Genomic DNA, 24,929 nt, shown 5'->3' with positions numbered 1-24,929 from the left:
AAAACCCAAACCAGACAATGAAATGACATTCTGGAATTTATTTTATTTTAACAGATCCTGCTAATGCACAGAAATAAAGCTGAATATTGTCAGCTTTACCCAGGCTAACTACAGGACAACAAGAATCCCATATCAGGATGATTTTATACTCTGTTCTATTTTATCACCACCTATGGAATTTATCAGTATCAACACACACAGAACAATCATAAATCCTGTGGCCACTCCTCCCTCCTTATCTGCAACAGCCACAGGAGTTGACTTTCTTTTTGGGCAGTGTAACAGCAGATTTATGGAAGTTTCATCTCCTCTTTTGTACATACTATTTACATAAAGCATTTCCCCAAAAATCAGATGGGACAATCTCTAAACATTCTAATTTAAGCAGTTTTGACATACTGTCTACTATTAAAAATAAATAAAGATAACTGCAAATTAAAAAACTGTACTGATCCTTTCAGCCAACATACAGTTGAATTATAGTTATAACAATACATGTTAATTAGCTAACTGTAAGTTACGGATTTTAAGTCCAAGTGTTTGTGTGACAGTGCCCTTCTAGGCATCACAAATGGAAAGCTGATCCTTTTACAGTTTTAGTAGTTTTTACTACAGAATAAACAACTTCAGATCACCACATCTTTGGAAGTACAACTCAACATGCCCATAAGTGTTCGATAATAACAAATTTAAACAGATAAATCTGTTTAAAGAAAAACATATGTCACACAAGCAGCTTACCATTTCCCTTCCCACTCCATCAGACCATCCTACCTTTAAAATGTTCTTCTGAAAGCTGGGCACGGAGCTGCTCAAGTTCTAAACAATGCTTTCTCTTCATTGCCTCAATTTCTGTCATGCATTTGTCTGACAGATCCATCTTCATTTTCATCAGGTCCTCTTTATACTGAAGTGTAAGGGAGGATCTTAAGGAATCTAATTCATGCCTGTGTTGTTCTTTAAGTTGTTGCTGCAGACAGGCAAGTTCTTCCTACAAGTAAAGGGTTAGGAAGAGATCTTTAGCTTTCAAGAAACCATGAAAGAAATCTGTCAATGAGAGGAAGGAAAATTCCTTTTTGAAACTTAGTCAACTTGAAACAAGTTGAGCAAAGATGTCGAGATCTTAAATTACAACAAGGTGCACGAAAATAGGTGCATAAATGAAAGAGGGACCGAGCTAGCATCTTGGTCTGAAGAGAACAGACAGCAAAGAAAGGCACAGTTACTACCAGGACTATAGAGAAGAGAAACAACAATTCTGCACTTGTGTATAAGAGCTTTGTAGATGAGTTCCTTACTCGTTACAGGATAAGCCAAAAAGCACATAAAACACATAAAATTACAGAACACTGTTTGATCTGTCCTGCTGGGCTGAGAACTATTTTAAGTCAATAACATATACTTGTCAAAAATAATTAAGCCTTACTAAACGTCTGAAATTAATTAACTCTTTGTAAGAGCAAGGAATTAGACATCTATGTTCACACAGGTCATATAATGAACAACAGAACATTCAGTATATCAAAATCCTACCTGATGTTGATTTAGCTGATCAAGTGCAGCTCTTCTCTCTTTGTCAGCAGTATCTTCAAAAACTGTGACAGAAGAACTGAGAAAAGGGTTTTAAAGTTTTTAAGGTTGTAACATGTCATGAACTGAGTTAAGTTAACCTGATGACTTGCAGTGTACTACTGAAAGTAGGCAAAAAGCAACTACAACAGCTGTTCAGGGCTAGGCCCTCATCACATCCATCACTACGTTTCTAACTACCTAATGCTCAATCTCAGAATGTTTAGAGGCTAACACCCTCTTTTGTATTAAAAAAAATAAAATGGAAGCATGCTGTCATTGCATGGGATGAAAGGAAAAAGAACAGATCACCTGATGTCCCCTGCTTGATCTTGACTCATTTCCAACTCCGACAGTGAATAGTCCTTCAGTTCTTGCAGTCTCTGATGCAACAAAGTCAATTCTTCTCTGTAGTTTTCTTCAGCAACTCTTAACTTCTCCTCAAAATAGAGCCTCAGTTGTTCCAGTTGAGCTTCATGCTCATTGTTTCTTTGCTGACGCTGCTGTTCAAACTCTTGTTTTAAACGCTCTATTTCCTTTACCTGCGATGCACGAGCCAGGAGCTGCTCTTTTAGCTCTGGAATGGAGGCAAAACCAACACAAGCACTAAGAATACATATCTTTAGGCTAAGTAATTCTGTAAAGGTCAGATTTAGTTGCTGAGTGTTGCGGTTTAGGAATGGTATCCCCCAATTTAGTACTCCCACTAAAAAGACCATGAGCTGCCCCCCTCTCCTCCCTCTCCAGTGGGAGGCACAAAAGGGGTAAGATCATGGGTTGAGATCAGAACAATTTGCTGGAAACAGCAATGAGGTAAGAAAACTAACAGTAACAGCAACAATATTAATAACAGAAGTGTACAAAGGAGAGGATGATTCACATGGCAAACATGTTCATGGTGGACTTGGGGTGACAATTAACAAATGGTGGGCAGCTTCCCCCTTCCACCACGTCCTTCTTCTCAGAAGCCAGAGAGTCCCTTCCCCCTGCCCACAGCAATGACCTGATGTGGTACAGAATAACCTCACAGCCTCCAGAATAACCTCCAGGCTCTGCCCCCTCACAGCTACTGAAAAAAATAACTCTGTCCTGGCTGGAACCGGGACACTTAGACAGCAGCAAAAAGTTATCCCACAAGCTACATAAGAAAATGAACTTCTGAAAGACAAAACATTTCTTCCTCTGAAGTCACATTCTCATTTACACTGCATTCAGAGAAACCATCCTCACGATGAGAATCAAAATTATCAGCAGACTGCTAGTCCTCCTCGTTTCCTGCAGCTCTAGTCTAGTAACATGCAGAGCCCTGCACTATTGCTTAAACTTCACACCTGCTTGTTGTAGCACCCAGAAGCAGTGAATTAGTCAAAGTCATTTAATTTGCTCCAGACAAAACTACCCAAACAGAACAAACTTTAGCACAAACTAAGCAGAAAAACAAAAATCACGAGAAATAAAAATAATAAAATCAATTCTGGATTCCTTCATTGATGGTTTGGCTGCTCATCGTGTGCACAAACAGAAGCTGAACTCACTGAATCAAGAAGAACCATCCAACAAAACAGGAATGCAGCAGAAAGCAGCTATCAAAGGCTGGTTCAGCAAGCTGCCCTCCTTCCAGGGAGCGAGGACAATGGCCAGCACTGCAGCCTATTCAACAGCCCTCTGAGAGCTTTCTTCCCCACCTTCTGTATTAAAGCAGCAGTAACATACCAGAAAGTTAAAAGGTGGGGGGAAAAAAAAGGACAAAAACCATGAGGAAGAGTTTTCCAGATAGCTCAACTTTCCAGATAACTACAGTTAGCTGAATCCCCAAAGAATCAACTGAAGAGGGAACTGCATTTCAGGCAGAAAGAACTTGGTGAAATTCTTTGAAAAGAAAGAACTTGCTTGGAGAAAAGCAGCTGCTTATATTACACAAAAAGAGAAACTTCAGAAACAGAAACAGAGGATGCCATCCAGGAGCAACACAGCTGACTCTCACACTGTGGTTTTTTTGTAGCAAGCCAGAAAATGCACACTTGGAAGGAAAAAATTCTCACAATGAACATTCAAATAGAAAGAGTAAGAGAAGAAATAAGTGTTCAAGGCCAGGTTGGACCTGAGCAACCTGGTCTAGTGGAAGGTGTCTCTGCCCATGGCAGGGGGTTGGAACGAGAAGATCTTTAAGGTCCCTTCCAACACAAACCTCTCCATGATTCCACAATTCCATGAAGCAAGTCCATGGCTCAGGCCTGCTTCCAAAGGGAGCAGTTGCCAGGCACGGGGACCAGTGGAAGCGGAAATCAAGTGACAAGAAGGGACTGGTAACATCATCAATAAGATAGGTAAAGGAAGTTCAATCTGCCATGGGTAGGTTTTGCCTAACCAGCAAAGTCTACTGGCACAAAATTAACCCCCCAAAAAAGTGTTTAACAGCTTTGAACTGACATGTCATTCTTACATCAGAGCAGTAATCCATGATCCAGCTGCTATGATTTGAATCCACCACCAGGAGTCCCCCATCAATCCAAACACATTGTCAAATGATCACTCAAGTGAAGAACAGCAGAGCAAAACAAACACTAAGATCTCACACACCAAAAGAGAGATCCTCACCTGGACCACAGGCCTGCATTCTGGTCTCACCATCTTCAAGTAAGATGAAGAAACAGAAAGCGTCCAAAGAATGGGAATGTGAGTGATTAGAAACATGGAAAGACATTTGAAAGGTTAAAGATTAGAGCTACAGAGAAGAAATATTCCAGTAAGTACTATAAAGTGCTATGTGCTATAATTCTGTAATATCAAAATAAAGTTATGAAATAGTCAAGTCTGGCTAGATAGAAATTTTTTTAATGTATGACCCAAACAAACAAACCCTCAAACAAACCTCACAAAACCCTAATATACTTCAAAAGCAATTTACAGTTATATTATTCAGAAAATCTGAAATTGTATTTGAAGCACATTACATGTGCCTTCTGTTTTAACTACCCCAGCAGAAGTCAAGAACCTCATGTCACAGTCTCAACACAAGGTGAACAGAGGCAGAGTCAAGGTTAACTCATGGTCTCTAGGTTTTTTATTTTTCTAAAAGTTCTTCTTTCATGTATTACACATCTCCTTGTGCACACACATCTGACACATGTCCATTTCAAGCAAAAACCTGTCACCTCCAATCACTAGACTGCAAAACCGGCTGTTTTATTTAATACACCTGGATCTTGAAACAGAAATACAAATAGGAGCATGTTATTGCACTGACCAGATCTTCTCCAGTTTTTAACTACATTATACCTAATTTCCAATGAAAGATGTTTGGTTTTCACTAAAGATTTTTATAGTGTGCAGGAAGGGAGTGGGAAGGGAAAGGAAAACCACAGGAGCAAGCTTTTCCCCACAGTCACACCATGCTTTTTGACCCTGCAGAACCTGTCATCTGGCACTGACTCACCTCTCACTCCAGAAACAGACCACTGGGGTACAACCCACCGACACTGTGGCCTATCTGTGTGTTTCTGGTACATACTTAGAAGAATTTTGTGTCAATAATGTGTACTTCTGTGTGGAGAAGAGGCAAAAGATCAAATGTGTCAGTTTTGAACATACCACTTAGCTCCTGTCGGTTCGCTCGGGTGCTGTCGAGCTGAGACCAAAGCTGCCGGATTTCTTCTTGTGACTGAGCCTGGAGTTGTTCATGCTTGACCTGAAGTTGGTCCAGCTACAGAAAACATGTTAAAAAAAACCCAACAAACCACAACTTTTTAAACAATTCTGTTCTAATTGCTGATTTTATATGCAACGGACACTTGTGTCAGAAATAGGTGGAAACACTTTTGCCAGAAATAGTGACAAGCAGACTCTCAGCTCCTGACAGTATCACATACTCAGTAGTACTTAACTATTACACCCACTCCTCTGAGAGGGAGGAATTTGTTCCTAATGCCATATTTATCTTCACTGGCAAAAAATAAGGCGTTAGCTAAATAAAAACACAACACAAGAACGAGAAAATTAAGCATATAGATACAGAGGAAGAGATAGCACCTAATGGCCCAAAGGCAATTGCATTCCAAAGGTTTTGAACTCCTATGGAAACTCAGAGGATCTACCTGCTTCATGAGATGCATTTTGGTTTTTCAGTAACATCCCTAAATACAAGCAGGTCACCCAAATGATATGTATATGGTCTAGTTTTTGTTATGCAGAGTACTCAACCACTCTAAACAACTAAAGAAATGTAATTTACCTCCTTCTGAAGATTCTGTTCTTTTTCTTGGCTTTTCATCTTCATCTCTTCTAGGACATGGTTATGCTCAGCCTGCAGCTGTTCTTGTAATTTTGTAACGGCTAACTGGTGTTGCCTCTCCAGTTCTATACATTTTACTAAAATTAAAAATGAGTTCTGTTACTCCATCATCCTGGTTAATGAATAACCTGTCCAGCTTTTGTGCAACAAAAATACACATGTATGTCTCTAGCCTGCATGTTAGCTTACAGGGAATCACGGAAATACTTCAACAGCAAAGTATTTGAAGGCCAAACATTTCCATGCAGTGCTATCTAGGTCTCTGCATCCCATACTGCTGGCCAAGAGACAGCCAGCTTTTGAAACTTTTGTTCCATTGAGCTTTAACTATTCACAATCCAAACATGATTTTTTGTTAGAAGAAGCTTCTATTAATATTAATCAGAATATTGATTAATCCAGAAACTGTCAAAACTGGTTTTCGACTGGAAGCAAAACAGCACCTCCCTTTAATATGTTTCTACCTCATGTTCTGTGGAAGTCAAAATGCAACAATGCTACCTCAGTTTTAAAAAATTTTTCATTTACAACCTGTTTTCTAGACAGTCATGCCACCGTCCCAGCTTTTAAGTAACAGTACACGCATATATCTTGTATTTGCTTTTATACATGTTGCAAAACACTCGACTGTGCCACTGTTCAGTAAAACAACTGCTTTCCAGACCACAGTACTTACTTTTAGACTGTTCATTCTCAACAGAAAGAAGCCCCAGCTCTGCTCTGACTTTTTCTAAATCCATTTCCAGAGATTTCTGCAGTTCCATCATCTCGGTCTGATGTTTTTCACATAGCTCTTCACACATGTTTCTTAAACGTGTGTCAGACTCTAATTCCCAGGCTCTTTTGAGGATCTAAGAGAGTAAGACAACATTATTAAAGCAAATATGTTTCATAAATTATTGCTTTTTTTTCTCCATTTATTTGCTCTTTACAATAAATGTGTAGCAGATATTGGACTTGTACCAGCTCTTGTTTTCTGAAAGGAGCTTTACTATTTCTTACTATTTCTTGTAGGAAGGACAGAATTTGTACCTCTAATGCCTGGAGATGTGCCTCTTCCATTTCCAATTCTATTTTCTTTCTCTGGTCAACTGTGAAATAAAATACTTATCAATAAATTTACATAAAATGTTATGATTAAATGATAAGTAGAAATATGATGAGATTACAATTTTCAACATCAAATTCAAGGACTTAAATAGGCAGGCACACAGCGGGGTAAGGTGCTGGGGTCTATCCAAACCTGCTGTTCTGTTATATCCCAGTAATTCACTTTCATTTTAGAAAACAAGCATCTAGCAGTTACAGCTGCAAAGGCAATTCAGAAGGTAAAGTTCAGTTCATTTAGCAAAGCCTGCTTAGCTCTACAGAGAACATGTTACTAAAAGAAAATAAGATCCTAAAGATAGGAATTCAGTGATGCCATTTTAGCGTTCCCCTGCACGTCACTACGATCACAGAATCGTCTCCAGGGACACAGCAGGAGTAGCAGGCAGCAGTAGCAGGTAGGAAACATCAAATTTCTTCTATGAATGCCTAGGAAACAAATTGCGAGACAGATACCATTATCTGCTCAGTTATCTCTGACACCAATGGCTTCTTCCTCCCCAGGTCTTCCCCAGATTCATTCCAGCTTCTTGCTCAGCCCCTTTTTTGGTCTGCAGGTACCCTGTAAAGGCCTATCAGCCACCTTCCCACAGCATCAAAGCACTGTTGCCTTGGCTTATTTATAATATTCAATAATTTATAACATGCAACTATGTTTCAAGTCCTTCTGTGGGAAACAAGAACTTGGAGACTAAGCTGGTGCCAGCTACCCAGCTAATGGTCCAGGAGAGGCAGAAATATCATCTAAGCTTCAAGACACTGTCCCAGCACTCAAACAAGTTGGGTCATGTCTAATCTTTGCCTCTCTGAAGAGAAACCTCAGTCCTCTAGCCACCCAGGTAACAGTATCCACAACTTCCCACCAAGCCTCCCGCATCACCTGATGCCAGATTCTTCTCAGCCTCTACATCCAAATGGTTACATTCATACTAAGTTACATTGCCAAAAGGCACATCAACAGCATTGATACTAAGAACTGTATCTAGACCTCCTCCTGCTCCCAAGCCCCATTGTGCCATCAGTTCACTGCATGGTGGTAACAAATGGTTTCCTACTCTTAGGTCAAAAAGAAACAGCCCTAAAAGAATGTTCTCTTCCTCTTCGGGAAGGACAGCTAAAGGAATGGGTCCTAAACCTTATTTCAGAGCTCAGTGGGGTGCGATTAGCAGCACAGTCTAGCTGGAGGCCTGCAGGTAGTGGTGATCTCCAGGGATCCATCTGGATACGATGAAAAACTTCTTTACTGTGAGGGTGACAGAGCCCTGGAACAGGCTGCCCAGAGAGGTTGTGGAGTCTTCCTCTCTGGAGACACTCAAAACACAGCTGGACATGATCCCGTGCAACCTGCTGTGGGTGAACCTGCTCTAGCAGGGGTTTGGAATTGATGATTTCCAGAAGGCCCTTCCAACCCCAACCAGCCTGTGATTCTGTAAAGTTCTCTAGTGAATGGCTGCAAGACTCATCTTTCTCCAGAAATTCCTCAAGCTCTGCCATATAGGTCAGAAACGGTCTCCTGACCTGGGAAGAGGCGAATTTCCCAAACAATGCCAAGAGCACCATCAGCAGGCCTTCAGCACTGCAAAGTGCAGCTTTCCTCATGCTGATGCCAGAATACAATCTTATATGAAACAGATCCCAAAGGACACACAACTACAGGCTGTCACTCCTTTATCCTCCTTTTGAAACCACTGAGAGGGAAAGCCAGGAAGCTTTCTCGGAAAGACACTGGTAGTACTGACCTAGGGAAAGAAAACTCCAGAAGAAACAAAAGGGGTAAGAGCTCTAGTCTTTGCACTGATTTAGTTCTTTATGAGAGCTTGGTCTAATGCCTCCTGAAAGCAACTAGTTCAGTTTAGAACACAGCAAAACACTCATACAGACGAAAAAAAGCTAAACTTGTGTCTGCACAACTTTATTTTCACATGTCAAACGTGCACCCTTGCACGTGGCAGTCCAACCCCTGTCTCTATTCAAGGCAACACCAGCTGTCACTCAAAGGGCAGCTCTACACCAAGTCAGGAAACTGTGCAGGGAGAAAATACTGGGCCATTATTCCCCAGTTTTAATACCTAGTTCCTGCTGATGCTTTGACTTCAGGTCTTCTTTTTCCTTCAGACACTGTTCTCTGATCTTCTCCCACTCCAGCTGATGGCGGCTTTGCAGGATCGCCACCTCCTGCGCACGTTTGTCGTTGAGCATCTCCCGCAGCTCCACGAGGGCAGTCTCCTTCTCTTTCCTCAGGTTTGCCTGCGTAAGCTCCAGCTGGGAAGTGTGCATATTGTTTAAGGTCAGGCGTAAAGCTTCCAGTTCAAGGCTGTGCAGTGTCTGTGATGGAGGAAAAGAAGGGTTTCTCCCTCCCCTCTAAGGAAATGTGCTCGCTTTTTTCATGACCAGTTTCAGTTTCAGCTGTTAAACACAGCTAAGTTTTGCCTTTGTACCTGGAGAGTGTTTTCTTTGTGGCAGAGACCCTTAAAAGAACACTTAAAAGAAGCTGACTTTTGTCACACACCAGCTCACCCCAATCCTTCACTGCCTATTAAAAAAATTCCTTATATTTGCTACTGGTTATAATTTGTTAAAAAAAATTAAAATTCTGAAGTGGTATTGGAAAAGTATAAATAAAATTCATCACACTTCATTAAAAAAAAAAGGGGGGAATAGCCAACAGCTAGAAATGGCAGCTAAAACAGACCAACCAAACTTCTCCATTCTTAACCTAACCAGTATACCAACAGCTTGTAATTAGACCTAACGCTGGACATATTCTTTCCATTTCCACTTTGCATTTAGTGGAGGTGTTAAAAGACCCAGTAAATATCTAGAGGAAAAAAGCCAAGTTTTCATACTTCAGATGCAAGAAAGCATTCCTGATTATACTAATGGGATAGTTAAAAGTGGGTGGGGCTTAGTATTGTTCCTAAATTCACTTGTTAAACTTACCGAGACTTGAAAAATTAGTTGTTTTTCTTCCTTAAACCCATCAATTTAAGTAATTAAGTTTTCTTCAGAATTAACATTAAAATATAACGGCAGTGAGGACCCTGTAGAACTCCTCTAGGAAACATCTAATACCACCCACCAAGAGACAGCCTCTGTTTCTTCAGTTACGTGAAAGAGCGCACGCAATTCCCACAGAAATTAAAGGAGAAGGCTCCTTGATTTCTGCGCCTCCTGGAGATCATGAAACCTCAGGTCAGTACTACAGTAATCACTGTGTTTCTTCCTTTTACCTGGGACTGGAGCTGAGCTTGCTCCTGCTCTGCTTTGTGTGTGGCTGCCATTTGCTGCCGAAGTTCATCCAGTAGGTGCTTCTGCTCTTCCTTCAGTTCAGCACGGAGCTTCTCCATCTCCTCTTCATGTTTAGCAGCCAGTTCAGAGATCTCACGATCGTGCTCTCGTTCATGTACCTGCAGAGAACAGGCAGATGAAAAGCTTTCTTTCTTCAAAGTATGGTTGGTTAGCCCTAACTATTGAATCAGAATTCTCCCCTCCTCCTGACCCCAAATCAAAGACATCACAGGAAAAAACAAAATTAATACATTTTTGCATCTCCAAAATGTTTATGCTGCTCAAATGACAATGCAAAATGAGTTTATTGTTCCAAAATAAACCCAGTTACAGCATTTACCTTTTTTATTACAGCAATCTCTTCCTTTCTTTTTTCTTCCAGCTTCTCCTGTTTTTCCACTTTATCTTTTATTTCAGCATTTAACTCTTCTATCTGAAAACAGGCATACACACATTTGCAATGGCAACCTTAAGCATTACGAAATCTCACGACTCCTGCAGTTACCAGGGTTTCCTACCTCTCTCCTGTGTGTCAAACTCACTTCAGTTAATTCAGCAAGGTGCTGAGTGGCCATTTTATCCATTTCCTCTTTGTAATGTTTCTCCACCTTGGATTGAGCCTCCTGTGCAGCTTCTGCAGCCTGAAAGGATTCCCGCAAGCGAGCCTCGAGATTCAAATGAGCCTCTTTCAAATGGGCAATTTCTTCAGTCAACTGGCTCTTTTCCTCACTGTATTCAGTACTCTTTTCCTTTATTTCAGCAGTAAGTTTATGAATTTCTTGGTTGCAAAGGTTTAACCTGTCCTCATAGCCCAGTCTTTCACATTCCTGTACTTCTCTGAGGTTTTTCATTTCAGCATTAAGGTCATGTATGTTTTTCTCAAGGTCCTCAATGATGCCAGCATTCTCCGCTAGTGCTTCTTCTGCTTTCACCAAATCCTCCTCCACGGCAGATAATCTTTCTCCTAAGGCTGTTTTTTCCTTCAATAAAAGTGCTAAATTTTGTTCTTTATTATTGATTTCAGCTTTGAGCAACTCCTGTTCTTTTAGCAACGTCTCCTCAGATACAGTTTTCTGCCCGAGCAGCTCTGCTATTCTCTGGTTTTTAGCCTTCTGCGCATCAAGCTGGCTTTGCATCTGATCCCTTTGACTTTGCAAAGCAGCCAACTGACGGCCAAAGAGAGACTGCACTTCGCTTGTCACAGAATCAGAAGCCGTTTTCTGCTCTTGAACGTCTTTCACTAACTGCTCCTGAGCTCGCAGCTGCACCATCAACATTTCTCTTTCCTCTTGGAGGTCCTTCACCATTTCTTGCCAGATAGAGGGTTTTGACACTTGTGCCAGGGACTCTACAGCACAGTGAGGCTGGCCTCCACCCTCACCCTGCTGCTTTACTAGAAACATGAGTTTATTTTCAAGTTCTTTCTCCTTCTCCATTTTTTCCAGAAGTTCTTTTTCACAACAGATCCGTGCTGCATGTTCTTCCTCCAGTTCTGCCTGCACGTGAGAGAGCTCAGACATTGCTTTTTCCCATTTTCCAACAGCTTCTTGAGTGTCCTGATAAGCTATCTTCAAGGCTGACTCCGTCTGATGGAGCTGCTCAATTAGCTTCACACATCTCTCTGCTGAACACACTGTCTCACCATCCTTTACGTCACCGTGGTCTCTTAGCTTGTTTTCCTGCAGGCGATTATCTGGCACAAACGAAACAAACGCCTCTGCTCCCACCTCTTCAAAAGCTTCTTGAGCCAAGGCACTAGGACATGTTCCCTCATCAAGGCTAGAGTTTAATGGAGGAGATATAAAACCTGTGCTGGGTTCTAGAAGCACACTGTTGTCTAGCCCATACGTACTGCATCTACCCTCCTCGATGGCATGACCTTCTGAAGTGCTGGATGCATAGGAGTCTTCTGGTGTTCCCGTGGAAATCAGATATTTAGCCAACATGCCTTCATCACCACCGAAGAGCCCCAGTTCTGACAAGTGTCCTTCAGACAGGTTATCTCCTTTGCTACTTTCATTATTCTCTGTGATCTCTGAATTCTTAATTTCTTCTAACTGATCCCTTGAGGATTCACGCTGGGACTCCAGTTCTTTGTGCACTGGCTCGTCTCCACCTTCCAGCTGCTGTGGTTTGTCCCACATCTCCTCAAGCCCTGCTACCTGCAACTCTGACACCCCTGATAAAATTGGGTTTTCCCTCAATTTCATTAGCTTTTTATTGGAGACAATCTCTCCATCACGCTTTTGCCCTGCATCTATACTTTTTTCAGCTTCATAAAGTCGCTTTTCATTTAATTCCTGGATGAAAGAATTCAGTTTCTGAATCTCTTCATTCAAGGACTCTTTTTCTTGTTTATATCGTTGGGCTTCCTTAGCCTGCTCTTCTGCATCAGAAAGTTGACACTTAAGGCCATCAATTAAATCCTTGTATTTAGTCTCAATTTCAGATTTCTCTCTCTGAAAGTCCTCTTCTTGGTTTTCAAGTCTCTTCCTCAAATTTTCGTTATTAATTTCAGACTCCTGAAGACTAATATTTAAGTCAATTATTATGCCATTCAAATTCTGAACGTGTTCTTCAGAATTCAAAGCATAGAGTTCTTTTTTTAACTGTTCAAGCTCCTTCTTGTATTTTAAAATAATTTCTTCTTCATATGCCTGCTTGGCTACTGCAATCTCTCTTCTGTAGCACTTCTCCAGCTCATTCCTCAAGTTACCCAGCTGTCTGCAAATATCCTTCTCATGAATGGTTTTCAGTTCTTCAATATGTCGCTGTTCTTTCACTTTGGATAAAGCTATTTCATTCTTTAACTCTGTTATTTCTGAGTCCCGGAGAGAAAGTGTTTGTTGTAGTACAGACAAGCCAAATCTTTCTGTTGCCAGCAGGTCCTGAAGACTTTTAATGCGTTGCTCTTTTTCATCTATGCTTTTGTATAGCTCTTGCATTGTACCTTTCATATCCTCTTCCATTTGGGCAAGGAGATTTTCTTTATCTTCGGTATTCTTAAAAACAAAACATTACATATGAAATAAGCCATTGAAATATGACATGATTTTAATTTCCTTAAGCCTCATGCTTTTAATTTACCTTCAAGAATAATAATTAAGCGCAGGGTGTATCATTGGCCTACGCAACAGAATTTTTAAGCACAGAGATTGGAAAGTACCACTGAAAGACTCTTCAAATGTGACAATAAAAATATCAAATTGCCTAAATGGTATGCCACTGACTCCAGAGAGAAGGAAAATAGTGGCTGTCTCAGACTTCAGCAATTTTAATTACAAATAAAATAAAATAACATCAAGAGCTACAGACACCTCTCCACCTCATAGCTCAGAAAAAATACCTCCCATAGGCAGGAGTAAGCCAACAGAACAGCCATGTCAAATTTTGCCTCCTCTGATTCACTTAAACTTTTAAGGCTTCTATCCATGGCATTGCTGGTTACATTCTTAAAGGAGATCAGACCTTTTAAGCTGTTCCTTTAATGTTTGTAACCACAATCCCTCCGGATTTACTTCTAAAGAAGAAGACTTTTTTCACGATTGTGTCACTACAGCAGGTCCGAGTTATCATCAAACTGGAAATAATTATTATAAAGGAATCAGTGTACGTTTTTACCTTTTGAGAAGACTCCAACTGTACTTCCAGGTCATGTGCTTTCTGGCGCAGCATCTCCAAGTGGGCATTTTGCTCTCTGAGACGATCCTGGAACAAGGACATTTGCTGCTGGGCTTCTAATCCTTCGTTTTTCCTGAGACTTTTACTCCTCAGCATCTGGTTAACCTGAGCACATAAGGGTACTCCCAGTCAGAAGTCAGTTTGTGTCCAAACAACTCATGCACAAGACTCACTGTCTGCATAAAATACACTGCATTCATTTACTACAGATTTGCCCTATGGCTTTCATTCTCAACAGAAAAGAATCTCCCTAAAAAGTCAGGCAACGCTTGTCATGTTTTAGATACTATTACTTACTGTAAAGATGTGTCAGATGATTCATCCCTATGATGAATTCTCCAATATTAAGAGCCTAAAAATCTAACATAATGAACCATACTGAATTCCTCCAATATGAAGCAGAACTTCTAATGGACTGGACATACCAGTAAGAAGACAATGAACGAAACCAGTCTTCTCTGCAAAGGATTTACAGCTCATTACTAAAGGGTTTTTTTTTTTCCTCTCTCCACATCCCTTCAAATGAAAACATTTCCACCACGGGGGTAACATAAAATGTGTTCTACTCATTTTTAAAATCTTTTTCTGAAGATGTTGCTAAAGCCAAGAAATAATACCTAAGACAGTATTAGTGCTTTCATCTATTATCAAAATTGACATGCTTCCACAAACAATGTGCATCCTATCACTGGAATTATTTGGAGTATGCCCCAAGTGCTATTTAGAAGCTTTATCCCAGTCTTTCAATGGCTTATGCAGCAAATCCCAGCAAACATCTGTAGAGTAACTTTCACTATTACCACCTATTTTGCCAACAGCAACTAGAATTGCAAATAGAAAACAGTATTTTTTTGTTATTTTACAAGATTTCATTTAGCAGACGATTTATTTTCCAGGGCATGAGCAACTCCTTCAAGATAATCCCTGGACTAAAAAGTCCCAGGTTTACCTTTTTTAAAATTTTTAAACCCCCTTCCTTTCCTGTCGAGACAGTTAAGACATGTAATCCCACATAGGGCAATTCTTATCCTGCAAACCTGAAATGGTAAGTATACAGAAATATTTCTCTTTGGCTTATACTACAAGGCTCCAAGGGACAATAAATATATGGGTTCAGAGAGAACAACCATTAGAACACTGAGCATCACCGAAACATAAAGCATTTTTTAAAATACATTTTAAAGTAGATGAAAGGCTGCAGTATCTCTCGTTATCCGGGGATTACATCCAGGATCAACTTGTTGCACCGAAGCAGGTTCTGTGTGCCACAGGGGGTTGCCTCAGCCATCTTCACATTATTTTAAATCTCCTTCTTTGAGCCAAGTCACATTACCTCAGTACAGCAAGTTTCTGTCTAACAGCTGAGCTGTTCCAGTTGCCCAAGTATAAACTCCGAGATTTCTTTGGCAAAGGAAAAATGATCACGTGCAAACTCAAGTTATTACAGCAATGGTTGTGTACAGACCCCCAAACCACCAACAATATTGTGTGAAGTTCCCTAACAAGGGCTTATTAACTGATGGACAAGGAAGTGTAATGACCTCCAAAAACATTACACAATCAAGTGGAAAATATGAGGATATTTCCGGGACTTCTCCGGAAAAAAAAAATGCTCCACCTTGCCCTGAAATCACTTTCACTGCTGTGCTACAATATGAACTAGCAAGAGCTACAGGATCAGCTCAATATGTTTCCACATTCATAGTCCAAACCTGTTGGTAAGGACACAGAGACTGGAGGAGAGGCACACCTGCTGTAACTGCAGCTGTAAATCGTGGACCTGACCAGCAACGCGCAAAGCCTCTTCCTGCAGGTCGTCCCGGTCTTCCTTGGCCTGTTGGAGGCAGCTCGTCAGCTTCCTGATGATTTCATTCTGCTCTTGAAAAGTAGTTTCCTACGGGGATCACAAGAAGTGCACTTTTGAAGCTAAAATATTCCTAGTATATTTGGAACCAAGTAAGTTTTCTTCAAAGCTGCTATAGAATCCATAGTTTTAACAAACTTGCACCAGAGGTGTTCAAAGACAATGGCAGGTGTGATGAAAGAGGAGTCTTACACTGATCTCAAGGATGACAAACCTAATCAAAAGTAACTTTTTAAACAAACTATAGGATACCAGTAATGAAATTAACATTTTTACTTCAAAATTTGTAGCTCTAATTGATGTAAAAGCAATAAGGTTTTCAAAAAGTATATAATGAATATTTAGTACTCCCTAAAATGAGTCCTGTCTGTCAGCTCTTCACTTCAGCCATGTGAAAGGAAGCTAATGAGATGGGACACATTAATCCTATTTCACGTTAATCAAATTAATCTTTTCAATTTATTTCTCACCAACAGGAAATGTCATTGTTTCCCCAGTCCTAGAAGGAGGGGGGGAAAAAAAGAAAACCACACAAAGGGGCAAATAGCTATTCTTAGGAATCACCTGGTAATAATTTACCTTTACATAGAACTGCTAGAGAAGGAGAATTCAATATATTATTTTTTAATATTTTGGAAGAGGATGCTGCTTTTTGCAGTTATCAAGGTGAAGCATTTCACACTAAAAAAAAAAAATACTTCTTTTCAGTTTTGCCACCTAAATATTTTCAGGATTAAAGTGAAATATTATTATCCCATTATCCACTTCTATAAAACATACCTGAAGCTGCATAGAGTCGTTGTGCTGTGTGAGCTGGTCCTGCAGTTCATCCATCTGTGCAGTGAGTTTTTCCACTGCCTCCTGTTTCTCCAGAAGTCTGTTCTCCAGCTCAGCTATCCTTGCCTGACACATCTTAGCATCAGCCTCGCTGTATTCTGCAGCAGAATTTATCCTGTATTTCTTCATAAAATTAACAAAAACATATTTATTCACTAAAATAATATATCATTTCTGGTTTGCAGTTAGTCTGAAAATAAACTCAGCTTCAAGGTTAAGTCCTAGGCAAATTCTACTTTTAAAGTAATTCAACACTGGGACTTTGTGTTTAATAGAAACACTATATACATGAAGTCTTTAATTGTTAAAAAAATTCAAATAAAAAAATTAATAAATAATATATTTTCACATGATACTTTAAGGCACAAAAGTAAATTAAGCATGTTGTGATTCTATAGCACCAAATGGTGGCAATGTGCCATTTTGGCATGTATTGGGATATAAATACCTTCCAACAACTGACTGAAATTTGGGAGGGGGCAGGCAGAATACTACCAAACAAGCAAAATTTTTACATTCATTTGTGCTGACTGGAGAACAGTCCATCCACAGGAAAAATAACAATGTTAAGTTCTTCAATTAAAACTAAATTCCTGTGGTTTTGAAGAGCAATATTGTTACAATTCTCACAGAAGACATACAGCATCTTGTACTTCATTTTAAATACTTTTTGTTTGTATCACATGAAACAACTAAGAACGAACCTACTTTTCAATTATAAACATCATTCAAATTTCTCTGGACAAAGTCTACAATTTCACTAAAACTTCTTAGCAACCAATTTCACAGTGGGTACAGACAGAAAAGTGCCTGGTTTAGACTGTAAAATGGTGAAATCGCACCAGTTTTATCTCATTTCATAACAATGCCCAATTAATAATTTTAGCAACCAACTATCACAGACCTATACAGGATCTTTTACTAAAGATACATTCTTTCACACTTACTTCAGTTGCATGATCGTTCAGTACGTCCCAGTTGGACAAATCAGCATTTCCCTGGTAAGTAAACAAATAAAACAGACACTAAATCGTGGCCATTTTAAAAGAAAATAAGGAAAATTAAGAGGGGAAAAAAAGGAAAATAAGGAAACCTAGAATTATTTTGGAAACACCCTAAGCACATGAGCCAGAAAGGTCCATGTTGTGAGATAACATATCAGTGAGAGACTGACTTTTAATGCTAAACCCAGCTGGTCTTCCATGGTGAAATGAAATAATTAACAGCAAAAACCAAACAAATAAGCAAAAAATATTACAAATGTCTACTTAAATTTAGGGCTAAGCCTCACCACTGAGATTCAATGTTTGATCCTCAGCTCCTGTGTCTGAGCAATCTTTGATCTCCTGCTAAATACTAGTAAATTGACAGGAGATTATTTAACAAACATGCTAAAACCATTCAGGTAACTACAAAAGAAGTACTTTTTTCTGACACACGTCCATAAGGTAGCTTGGTATCTTGAAAGATGTTTCCCTTTCACTAAATTCTCAACAAGACCAAGATGACTACAGCACTATTTGGAAAAGGCAGTCCACAGCCCTCCCTGTATTTTGAATCTGCACGAAGTAGTTCCCAGTGATTACTGTCTCCCTGGAGGTGCCCTCTCCAGGTAACCTAGAATTCCAGCTGCTTTATAAATCAGCTATTTTGACAAAAACTGGTTAGAAGCTGTAAGTGATTTTTGTTTCTTTTTGAATTTAAGTTCACATGAATATAGTAAGGACATTGCTGTGGCTGAGTGACAAAATACTGTGTTTTTTCTCAGACACTTTGGTGTGTAGCTTCATAACAGCCTTTGCATTACGTTGAAGATATCCTGAAAGCATCAGGGATACCCTCGAAACAGAAAGCAGGATGATACATGAAAATTGTATCCTCCACTATTGCAGGCTTCCAAATACACTAGTTTGATGCTGTCGTGGTATGCTGTGAAAACACACCAACAGCTGGAGAGATGCTTTTGAGCAGAAGGCACCACCTCCCCAAAACTCATGAATCTTTGCCCAGAGAACATGATTACCTTTAGGGGGTCATCAGTACAAACATATCGAAACACATTAGGCACAAGCAGAGTCACATTTTGAACAAATCTGGCATTGGAAATAACATCTGTACTGGCTTTACAATGGCTATTGAGAGCTTGCTGGAATAAATAATAATGTTTCAGAAAACATTAAGCATTTTTGAGCCAGCAAAGTGATACAAAACCAGACTAATAACATGCATTATAAAGTTCTGGCAGTTTTGCTCATCTGCTATACCTCTTAATCCAGATTTGCCATTACATGAATTCACAGCCATGTAACTAGAAGAAGAGAAGTCCATGGCAGTGAAAGGTGAAAGACCACAACTTAGCAGGCTAACAGCTCCCTGACATTACCAGCTGTCCAGGCCGTATCATGGAGATGCCTTACTCCGTAACTGACACCACTTTGTAACAGAGTGAATTATTACAAGTGAAAACACACCAGTTTAATTCCTCCTCAATGGCAGCTCGTTGACAGCGCCAGTGAACTCGTGCCCAAGCACCACAATCACCTGGAGCACTTGTTATCTGCAGATGGGGCGAAGCCAAGGCAAGAAATACTAAGATTTACCTCTGTTGTCGCCTCTAGTAGGTTGGTGTCTTCAGCCTTACTCTCTACGCCCTTACCAACACCTCTGGCTGCTACTGGGTGCTCTTCCTCCGGAACGTCATGCGGGTGGACAGCCGAGCCCTTCCTCTGCGCCGCCTTTTTCTGCGGCTGCGCGACGTCGCTCTTTGCTTTTCGCTGTCTGAAGTAAGCAAACTGTGCAGAAAAGATTGGAAGAGGTAGAGGGAGAGGTAAGCGAGGAAAAGGTAGCAGGACCACAAGATTAACACAGTCATGGGTGATGAAGATCCCGTCTCGATAAAATCTATACATCTGCAGAAAAACTGCTTTGTCTCCCTACTTTCCATGCACTCACAACGTACTGGATGACTGAGCCATTAAGCAACAGATCTCACATCAGTGCTAAAGACTCACTTCAACACAAGAATCAAATTTTACTCAGTGAAACTTTGTGTGTTAATGACAATCCAGAATTACAGCAAGGCAGATCAGCGAAGGAACAAGTTGTCAGTATACTAGAAGCATTAGGAAAAAATAATAATTGAGCAGTCTTTCTGCAAGGCTAGCAAAAACGAGAACCCCCTTGTCGTGGTGCCAAAGCCAGCGCACCCCTACAAATATATCTAAACAGATCCTTGCCAGCGTAAGCTTTGAGATTAAAATTAACGGAAGTGAATCCTCATGCTCCTTCCCTGCCACCCCCTTAAGAGAATACAGCAAAACTTCCTCGCCAGAAAGCAGCCTCCAGTACATAAATAGAAAATCAATTAAGCCAGGTCATTTTAATTTCTTCTGTTGAAGAATCAGATGCTCTACTTTATCAGGCTATCACAGCTCCACAGGGACCTGTGAAGAATGTCACTGACAGAATTTATTACCCAACTCTCCCTAGCACCTTAAACAGCTTAAAAAGGGTTACTGTTATTTTCAACTCTAGTATTGTGTTTAGGGAGCACTCCCAAGTAACATCTCCCTCACAGCATAAATCCAGACATCCTTCTCATAAGGAAAAAGCCTTCTTCAAGGTTAAAGCCATGGCTTATCAAGGGCAGTGCTATATCCCTGTGATGAGATAAAACAGATAGTTGTATGATGACTGGATGTAAACATCATTGCCAAGTTCTACCTGCAATACATATGAAAATCCACTGCTAGACAGCTTGGTTTTCCTGTCAAACAGCCACCTCACACAAAAATTTTGTCTGTGTCTTCTCATTCAGTTTGTGAAATGGGTCTAGTGCAGTTCCCTCCCCTTACAGCAACTTCCACCTTACAGCTTAGCTACTCCACAGAAATACAGATACACATCTGCTACACTGAGCAGCCTGTTTAAAAGGTGTATTTGCAGAAAGACAGAGGTGTATTTGCTGTTTCTTACCAGCTGATAAAAAAAACACTTAGGTGCAAACAGCTTATTTTTAATTTCTATACTTATTAATACTGAATGCAGATTAAATGAAGATCACCTGATGTCCTGTGCCTTTCATGATAAGCAAAATGAACAGGCTAGTACATAAAGCTGCAGTAAGACACAAATACTGTTCTCTGAAATCAGGTGTTAACTCTAGCACTTACTGATGGCAACACATGTTAAAAATAGCCAGTGCACTAATTAACCTGATAACATGGGGAAAACGGGGCAGGAGGAAACCTGCAGAAAAATAGAGAATAGAGGAAACTGCTGAAGCAGGGAAAAAGGGAAAACAAGTGTAAAACAACCAGAAAAGATGAGAAAGGAAAGGCAGAGAGAGTGGGCACCATGGAGAGCAGTTAACGATTTCATGAAGGGACACGGAGTGTCTGACATTAAAATACCAAGACTTGGCATGACTGAATACACAACCATGAATTTTTAAATGCACAGCCAAAGAAAACAAAACATATTTTGTCCCATTCACATGCACTAAACACACGAAATCATAATACATATAATGCAAAAATAACCAACTATGCCAAAATTTTATGGAACTGCTGGACTTGGTGGAGTGGCTGGAGTCAAATATTCTTCAGACTTATGGAATCACTGGATGGGGAAAAGTTCTATTTAGAGCAATATTGGGTTTCCCATGCTTTCAATCAGCTACACAAATTTAAGTGTCACTGTAAGAGTATATCAGGTTCTCAGTCATTCAACACAAAACAGCGGGTGTGAATGTGAAGCAAGCGTGACATAACTGCCTCTCCCCCATCACAGTGAGATCCCATTGTGCCCCTTTTGAAGGATTTAACTCTCCCTTTGCTTTCTAGAAAAGTGCAAAGGCAAAAGCTTCACTTCTAGCCAAGATGCAGCATTCCACAGGAACCCCAAGAGCACTGTCCACCACAGCAGCCAAAGCAGCTCTCCATGACAGAACACCACCTTTCTGTGGGTACCAACACTCTGCAACTTCATTTCACCAGGAACAGTCAGTTAGAAGTTGACCTGCTGCTTTATGTGCTTCAGAAATTAGTACCAAAACGAACACCCACAGAAAACTGAACTGAACAGAAAACCACATCGCAACCAAACAGAAACAGGTTGTCCAAATAAACCTCTTGGATACAGCTCTTGGCTACAGCAAACATAAGCAACAAGTGCTCTCAGACAAAACCCAGAAACGTTTTCTAGAGCTTCCTCAAAATGATGAAGTGGGAGAACTTCCTGGAAAACCTGAACTCCTTTTTTGTCTCCTAACATGTAAAATACAGGAAGAGCAAAAGCTACTCACATCTGGGGTATGGCACACAGAGCTCTGTAACTAAAGACACGTGGGGCTGGCATGACTAGCTAATAAAAAACAAGGAGAAAAAAGAAGCACTGAATACTTGGGGTTTGTTCTGTTTCTCCATTATTACACCTTGGCTATCAGTATTGCATTTATTATTTACTACTGTATTTATTAAAAACAGGAATCCAAAGTACCTGATACAGTCAGCACTTAGCTGCCAAATCATTACAATCTCCAACTAATAAAACAGTTGTTGTTATTATGTGATAACTTAAATGCAAGTACTGATTTTAAAATTAAAACATTTACATTATATTTCTTTCCCAAGTCATTGCTTAGCAGACTAAAATCTAAGGATGTCAATAATAAAATAATGGGGGGGGGGAGGGAGGAGGTAAGCAAAAAGCCCCACAGCAGTTCACACCTCCCCACTGAAGCAGTATCAGACTGCAGTTACCATCACTGCACAGGCTACCCAACCAGCCTCACTCCTGTCCCCTGCTGTCCCCCTGTTACCTGTGCAGTGATGAGGTGAGATGATTCAGGGAGCTGATCTGATGAACACTGAACACTTCTGTGTCAGACCGCAGATGGGATCACCTTAAGCTGCTCTAAGCTGCACCACAGGAAGGAAAACCTGTACCTGTTCATGGTCCTGCCTCCCTTTCAAAACTGCACTTGCATTCAAGAGGAGGACAGCACAAAGAAAACAGGAAAAAAGAAAAACAAAAGAACAAAACAGGAGAAACGTTTCCTTACGGCTCTATTACACAAGGGCCTTTAAACATGAGCTACCCAAAGTTTCTGAAGGAAGTTACAGTCCTGCAGCCCACCTTCTCCAGCAGCATGGCCACATCCTACCGTGGGATTAACAACACACCACGGGCTACACTGAGGGGCATTTATTCCAGTAATTAGCCCAATATGCACCTGTTCCATAAGTCAGCTCTACAACTTCAGATATATAAGTAAAGATACAACAGCAGGGCAAGCACACAGCCACCCATGGCAGATATTGGGTATGAGCATAGTAAGGAACGTGCATCTCACGCGCTTGCCTTACAAACCCTAACACACTACCTTTGTGTTTACTAAGCCCCAACGGATACTGCTTCCATTCATTCATCCATCCCGGTGTTTTTTGAAAACTTCCTGGTGCCCACAGCCTGCCAGCCAAGGGACAGACCTCTGTGACATTTTAAGAAGCAGAGGAAGCACTACAACTCTGTCTGCCTTTCTAAACCCTTTCCTCTCAGCATACCAGGTATGTGACACTGTGCAGCAACAACATTGATGGGGTTGCTAATAATGCTTTTTTTTTTAAATGGGAAGATGAGAGAGATTTAACACCTAATGCAAAAAAACAGTAATTGCAACACTGGCTATGCACACGTAACCTGAAACATAATGCAAGTCCGTGCTTTTTTTCTTTTCAATGGCCAACAACAGCTGTGCAACAGGTGGGAACTGGTAACTTATTCAAGCCGAGTCTATCACATTTTTTCTCACTACAAACAGATTCTGCACTGAGAGTTAGCTTATGTTAACAGAAATGTTAACATGGGTCTTCTTAGCACACTAAGGTAACTTTTCAACCTGTGGCTGTAGCCACAGACTGGCAAGAGATAGCCAGAAGGGAAATGTGACAGAAACAGCTCAAAACCCAGCAGAAACGCTGAATTAAAAGAAAAGTAACCAGGCATTTCTAACCAGCTTATTGAACACTGATACCAAAACAAAGCAGAATTTCTTTTATCTAAGGGGGTTAACCACATGGCTGCAGACAGTAATTACTAAGAGAATGTTATCTTTATACATCAGCTGAGTTACAAAGGACCCACAAGGATCATGGAGTCTAACTCTTAGCCCTGCACAGGACCATCCCCCAGAGTCACACCCCGTGCCCCAGAGGATCATCCAAACCCTCCTGGAGCTCTGGCAGCCTTGGGGCTGTGCCCACTGCCCTGGGGAGCCTGGGCAGTGCCCAGCCACCCTCTCGGCGAAAAACCTTTCCCTGAGATCCAACCTGAGCCTGCCCTGGCACAACTTCAGGCCTTTCCCTAGGGTCCTGTCCCTGGTCCCCACAGAGCAGAGACGGTGCTGCCCCTCCTCAGGAAGTTGTAGCTGCAATAATAAATACTAAAACACACAACGTCTGCTCTTTGGGATCCTCACCTGGAAACGCAGTACTCCCCCAAATACCCGAATCCCAGATAAAATCGGGAGAGCTGGGAATTACAAGCTAACACCAAAGCAAAGCAAAGCAGGACGTGGGGGAAGGCAGACGCACTGCTGTCAGCTGCTCCGGGCTCACCGGGGACGGTGTCCGAGCGGCAGGATGGGAGCCCCCCGGGCAGCCTGCCGGGCATACTTTTCCCTGCAGAGCCGCGCTGCCCGAGTGAGTCCCCCCAGACCCCCGGCACAGCCTCTCGGCCCTGCCGCTCCCGGGACCCCGCACGGACCCCGCCACGCAGAGACCGCGGGCGGGCTGGCGCGACACCGCAACCCCCGGCCCTTGCAGCCCCCGCCCCAGCCGGCATCTCTTCCCCTCACCTTGGCCCTGCCGGCCTCCAGCTTGCGCCGCCGCGTCTCCTCCGCCGCCTCCATTCGGAGGCCGGTGTGGCCCGGCCCGGCCCGCGCCCCCCGCGCCGTCACCGCGGCGGGGACTGAGGGACCGCGGTCATGGCCGCCCCGGGGCCGCGCCAGGACCGCCCGCTAAGCGGGGCTCCCCACGGATTGGCCACAGCGCAGTACCTGGCAGGGTCACCGGCCAATGGCGAGAGCGTTCTTCAGCCTGGCCCCGCCCGCCCGCGCTCAATGGCGTCTGGGATAGGCCGGGCAGGCTGGGGCGCGCCCCCGGCCCCGCCCACGCCCCGCCCCCCCACGGCGGCCGCCAATGGGAGCCGCCCGCGCCGTTTCAAACGGGCCGCCAGCCACGGCCCCGCCCACGGCGGGAGGCGGCCAATGGCGCGCGGGGGCGGTGCTCC

The 24,929-nt window shown here is 41.8% G+C and overlaps 1 protein-coding gene across 10 annotated transcripts in view; it reads right to left on the bottom strand.

The window, feature by feature from the left end:
- The window catches only part of PCNT (pericentrin), a 75,434-nt gene extending 50,799 nt beyond the window's left edge, over window positions 1-24,635 (bottom strand). For 5 of the 10 annotated variants that reach the window (XM_064660125.1, XM_064660126.1, XM_064660129.1 and 2 more), the window contains exons 1-18: window positions 24,496-24,635; window positions 19,238-19,429; window positions 17,585-17,635; window positions 16,581-16,760; window positions 15,687-15,830; window positions 13,877-14,041; window positions 10,774-13,257; window positions 10,596-10,688; window positions 10,198-10,374; window positions 9,037-9,292; window positions 6,893-6,951; window positions 6,537-6,711; window positions 5,801-5,937; window positions 5,161-5,272; window positions 4,168-4,200; window positions 1,882-2,146; window positions 1,534-1,609; window positions 775-991 (exon numbers count right to left, since the gene is read on the bottom strand). In XM_064660125.1, the coding sequence (XP_064516195.1) occupies window positions 775-991; window positions 1,534-1,609; window positions 1,882-2,146; window positions 4,168-4,200; window positions 5,161-5,272; window positions 5,801-5,937; window positions 6,537-6,711; window positions 6,893-6,951; window positions 9,037-9,292; window positions 10,198-10,374; window positions 10,596-10,688; window positions 10,774-13,257; window positions 13,877-14,041; window positions 15,687-15,830; window positions 16,581-16,760; window positions 17,585-17,635; window positions 19,238-19,429; window positions 24,496-24,549 (4,870 nt within the window). In that variant the 5' untranslated portion in view covers window positions 24,550-24,635. Of the gene's footprint in view, window positions 1-774; window positions 992-1,533; window positions 1,610-1,881; window positions 2,147-4,167; window positions 4,201-5,160; window positions 5,273-5,800; window positions 5,938-6,536; window positions 6,712-6,892; window positions 6,952-9,036; window positions 9,293-10,197; window positions 10,375-10,595; window positions 10,689-10,773; window positions 13,258-13,876; window positions 14,042-15,686; window positions 15,831-16,580; window positions 16,761-17,584; window positions 17,636-19,237; window positions 19,562-24,495 lie in introns of those variants that run through there. The other 5 variants (XM_064660132.1, XM_064660133.1, XM_064660131.1 and 2 more) reach the window with 4 other exon arrangements.
- Window positions 24,636-24,929: the final 294 nt, after the last annotated feature.

Source organism: Pseudopipra pipra, chromosome 7 (assembly GCF_036250125.1).
Source record: "Pseudopipra pipra isolate bDixPip1 chromosome 7, bDixPip1.hap1, whole genome shotgun sequence".
NCBI lineage: Eukaryota > Metazoa > Chordata > Aves > Passeriformes > Pipridae > Pseudopipra > Pseudopipra pipra.
Note: the sequence above shows the minus strand (reverse complement) of the source record. Positions and strands in the feature narration are given on the sequence as shown.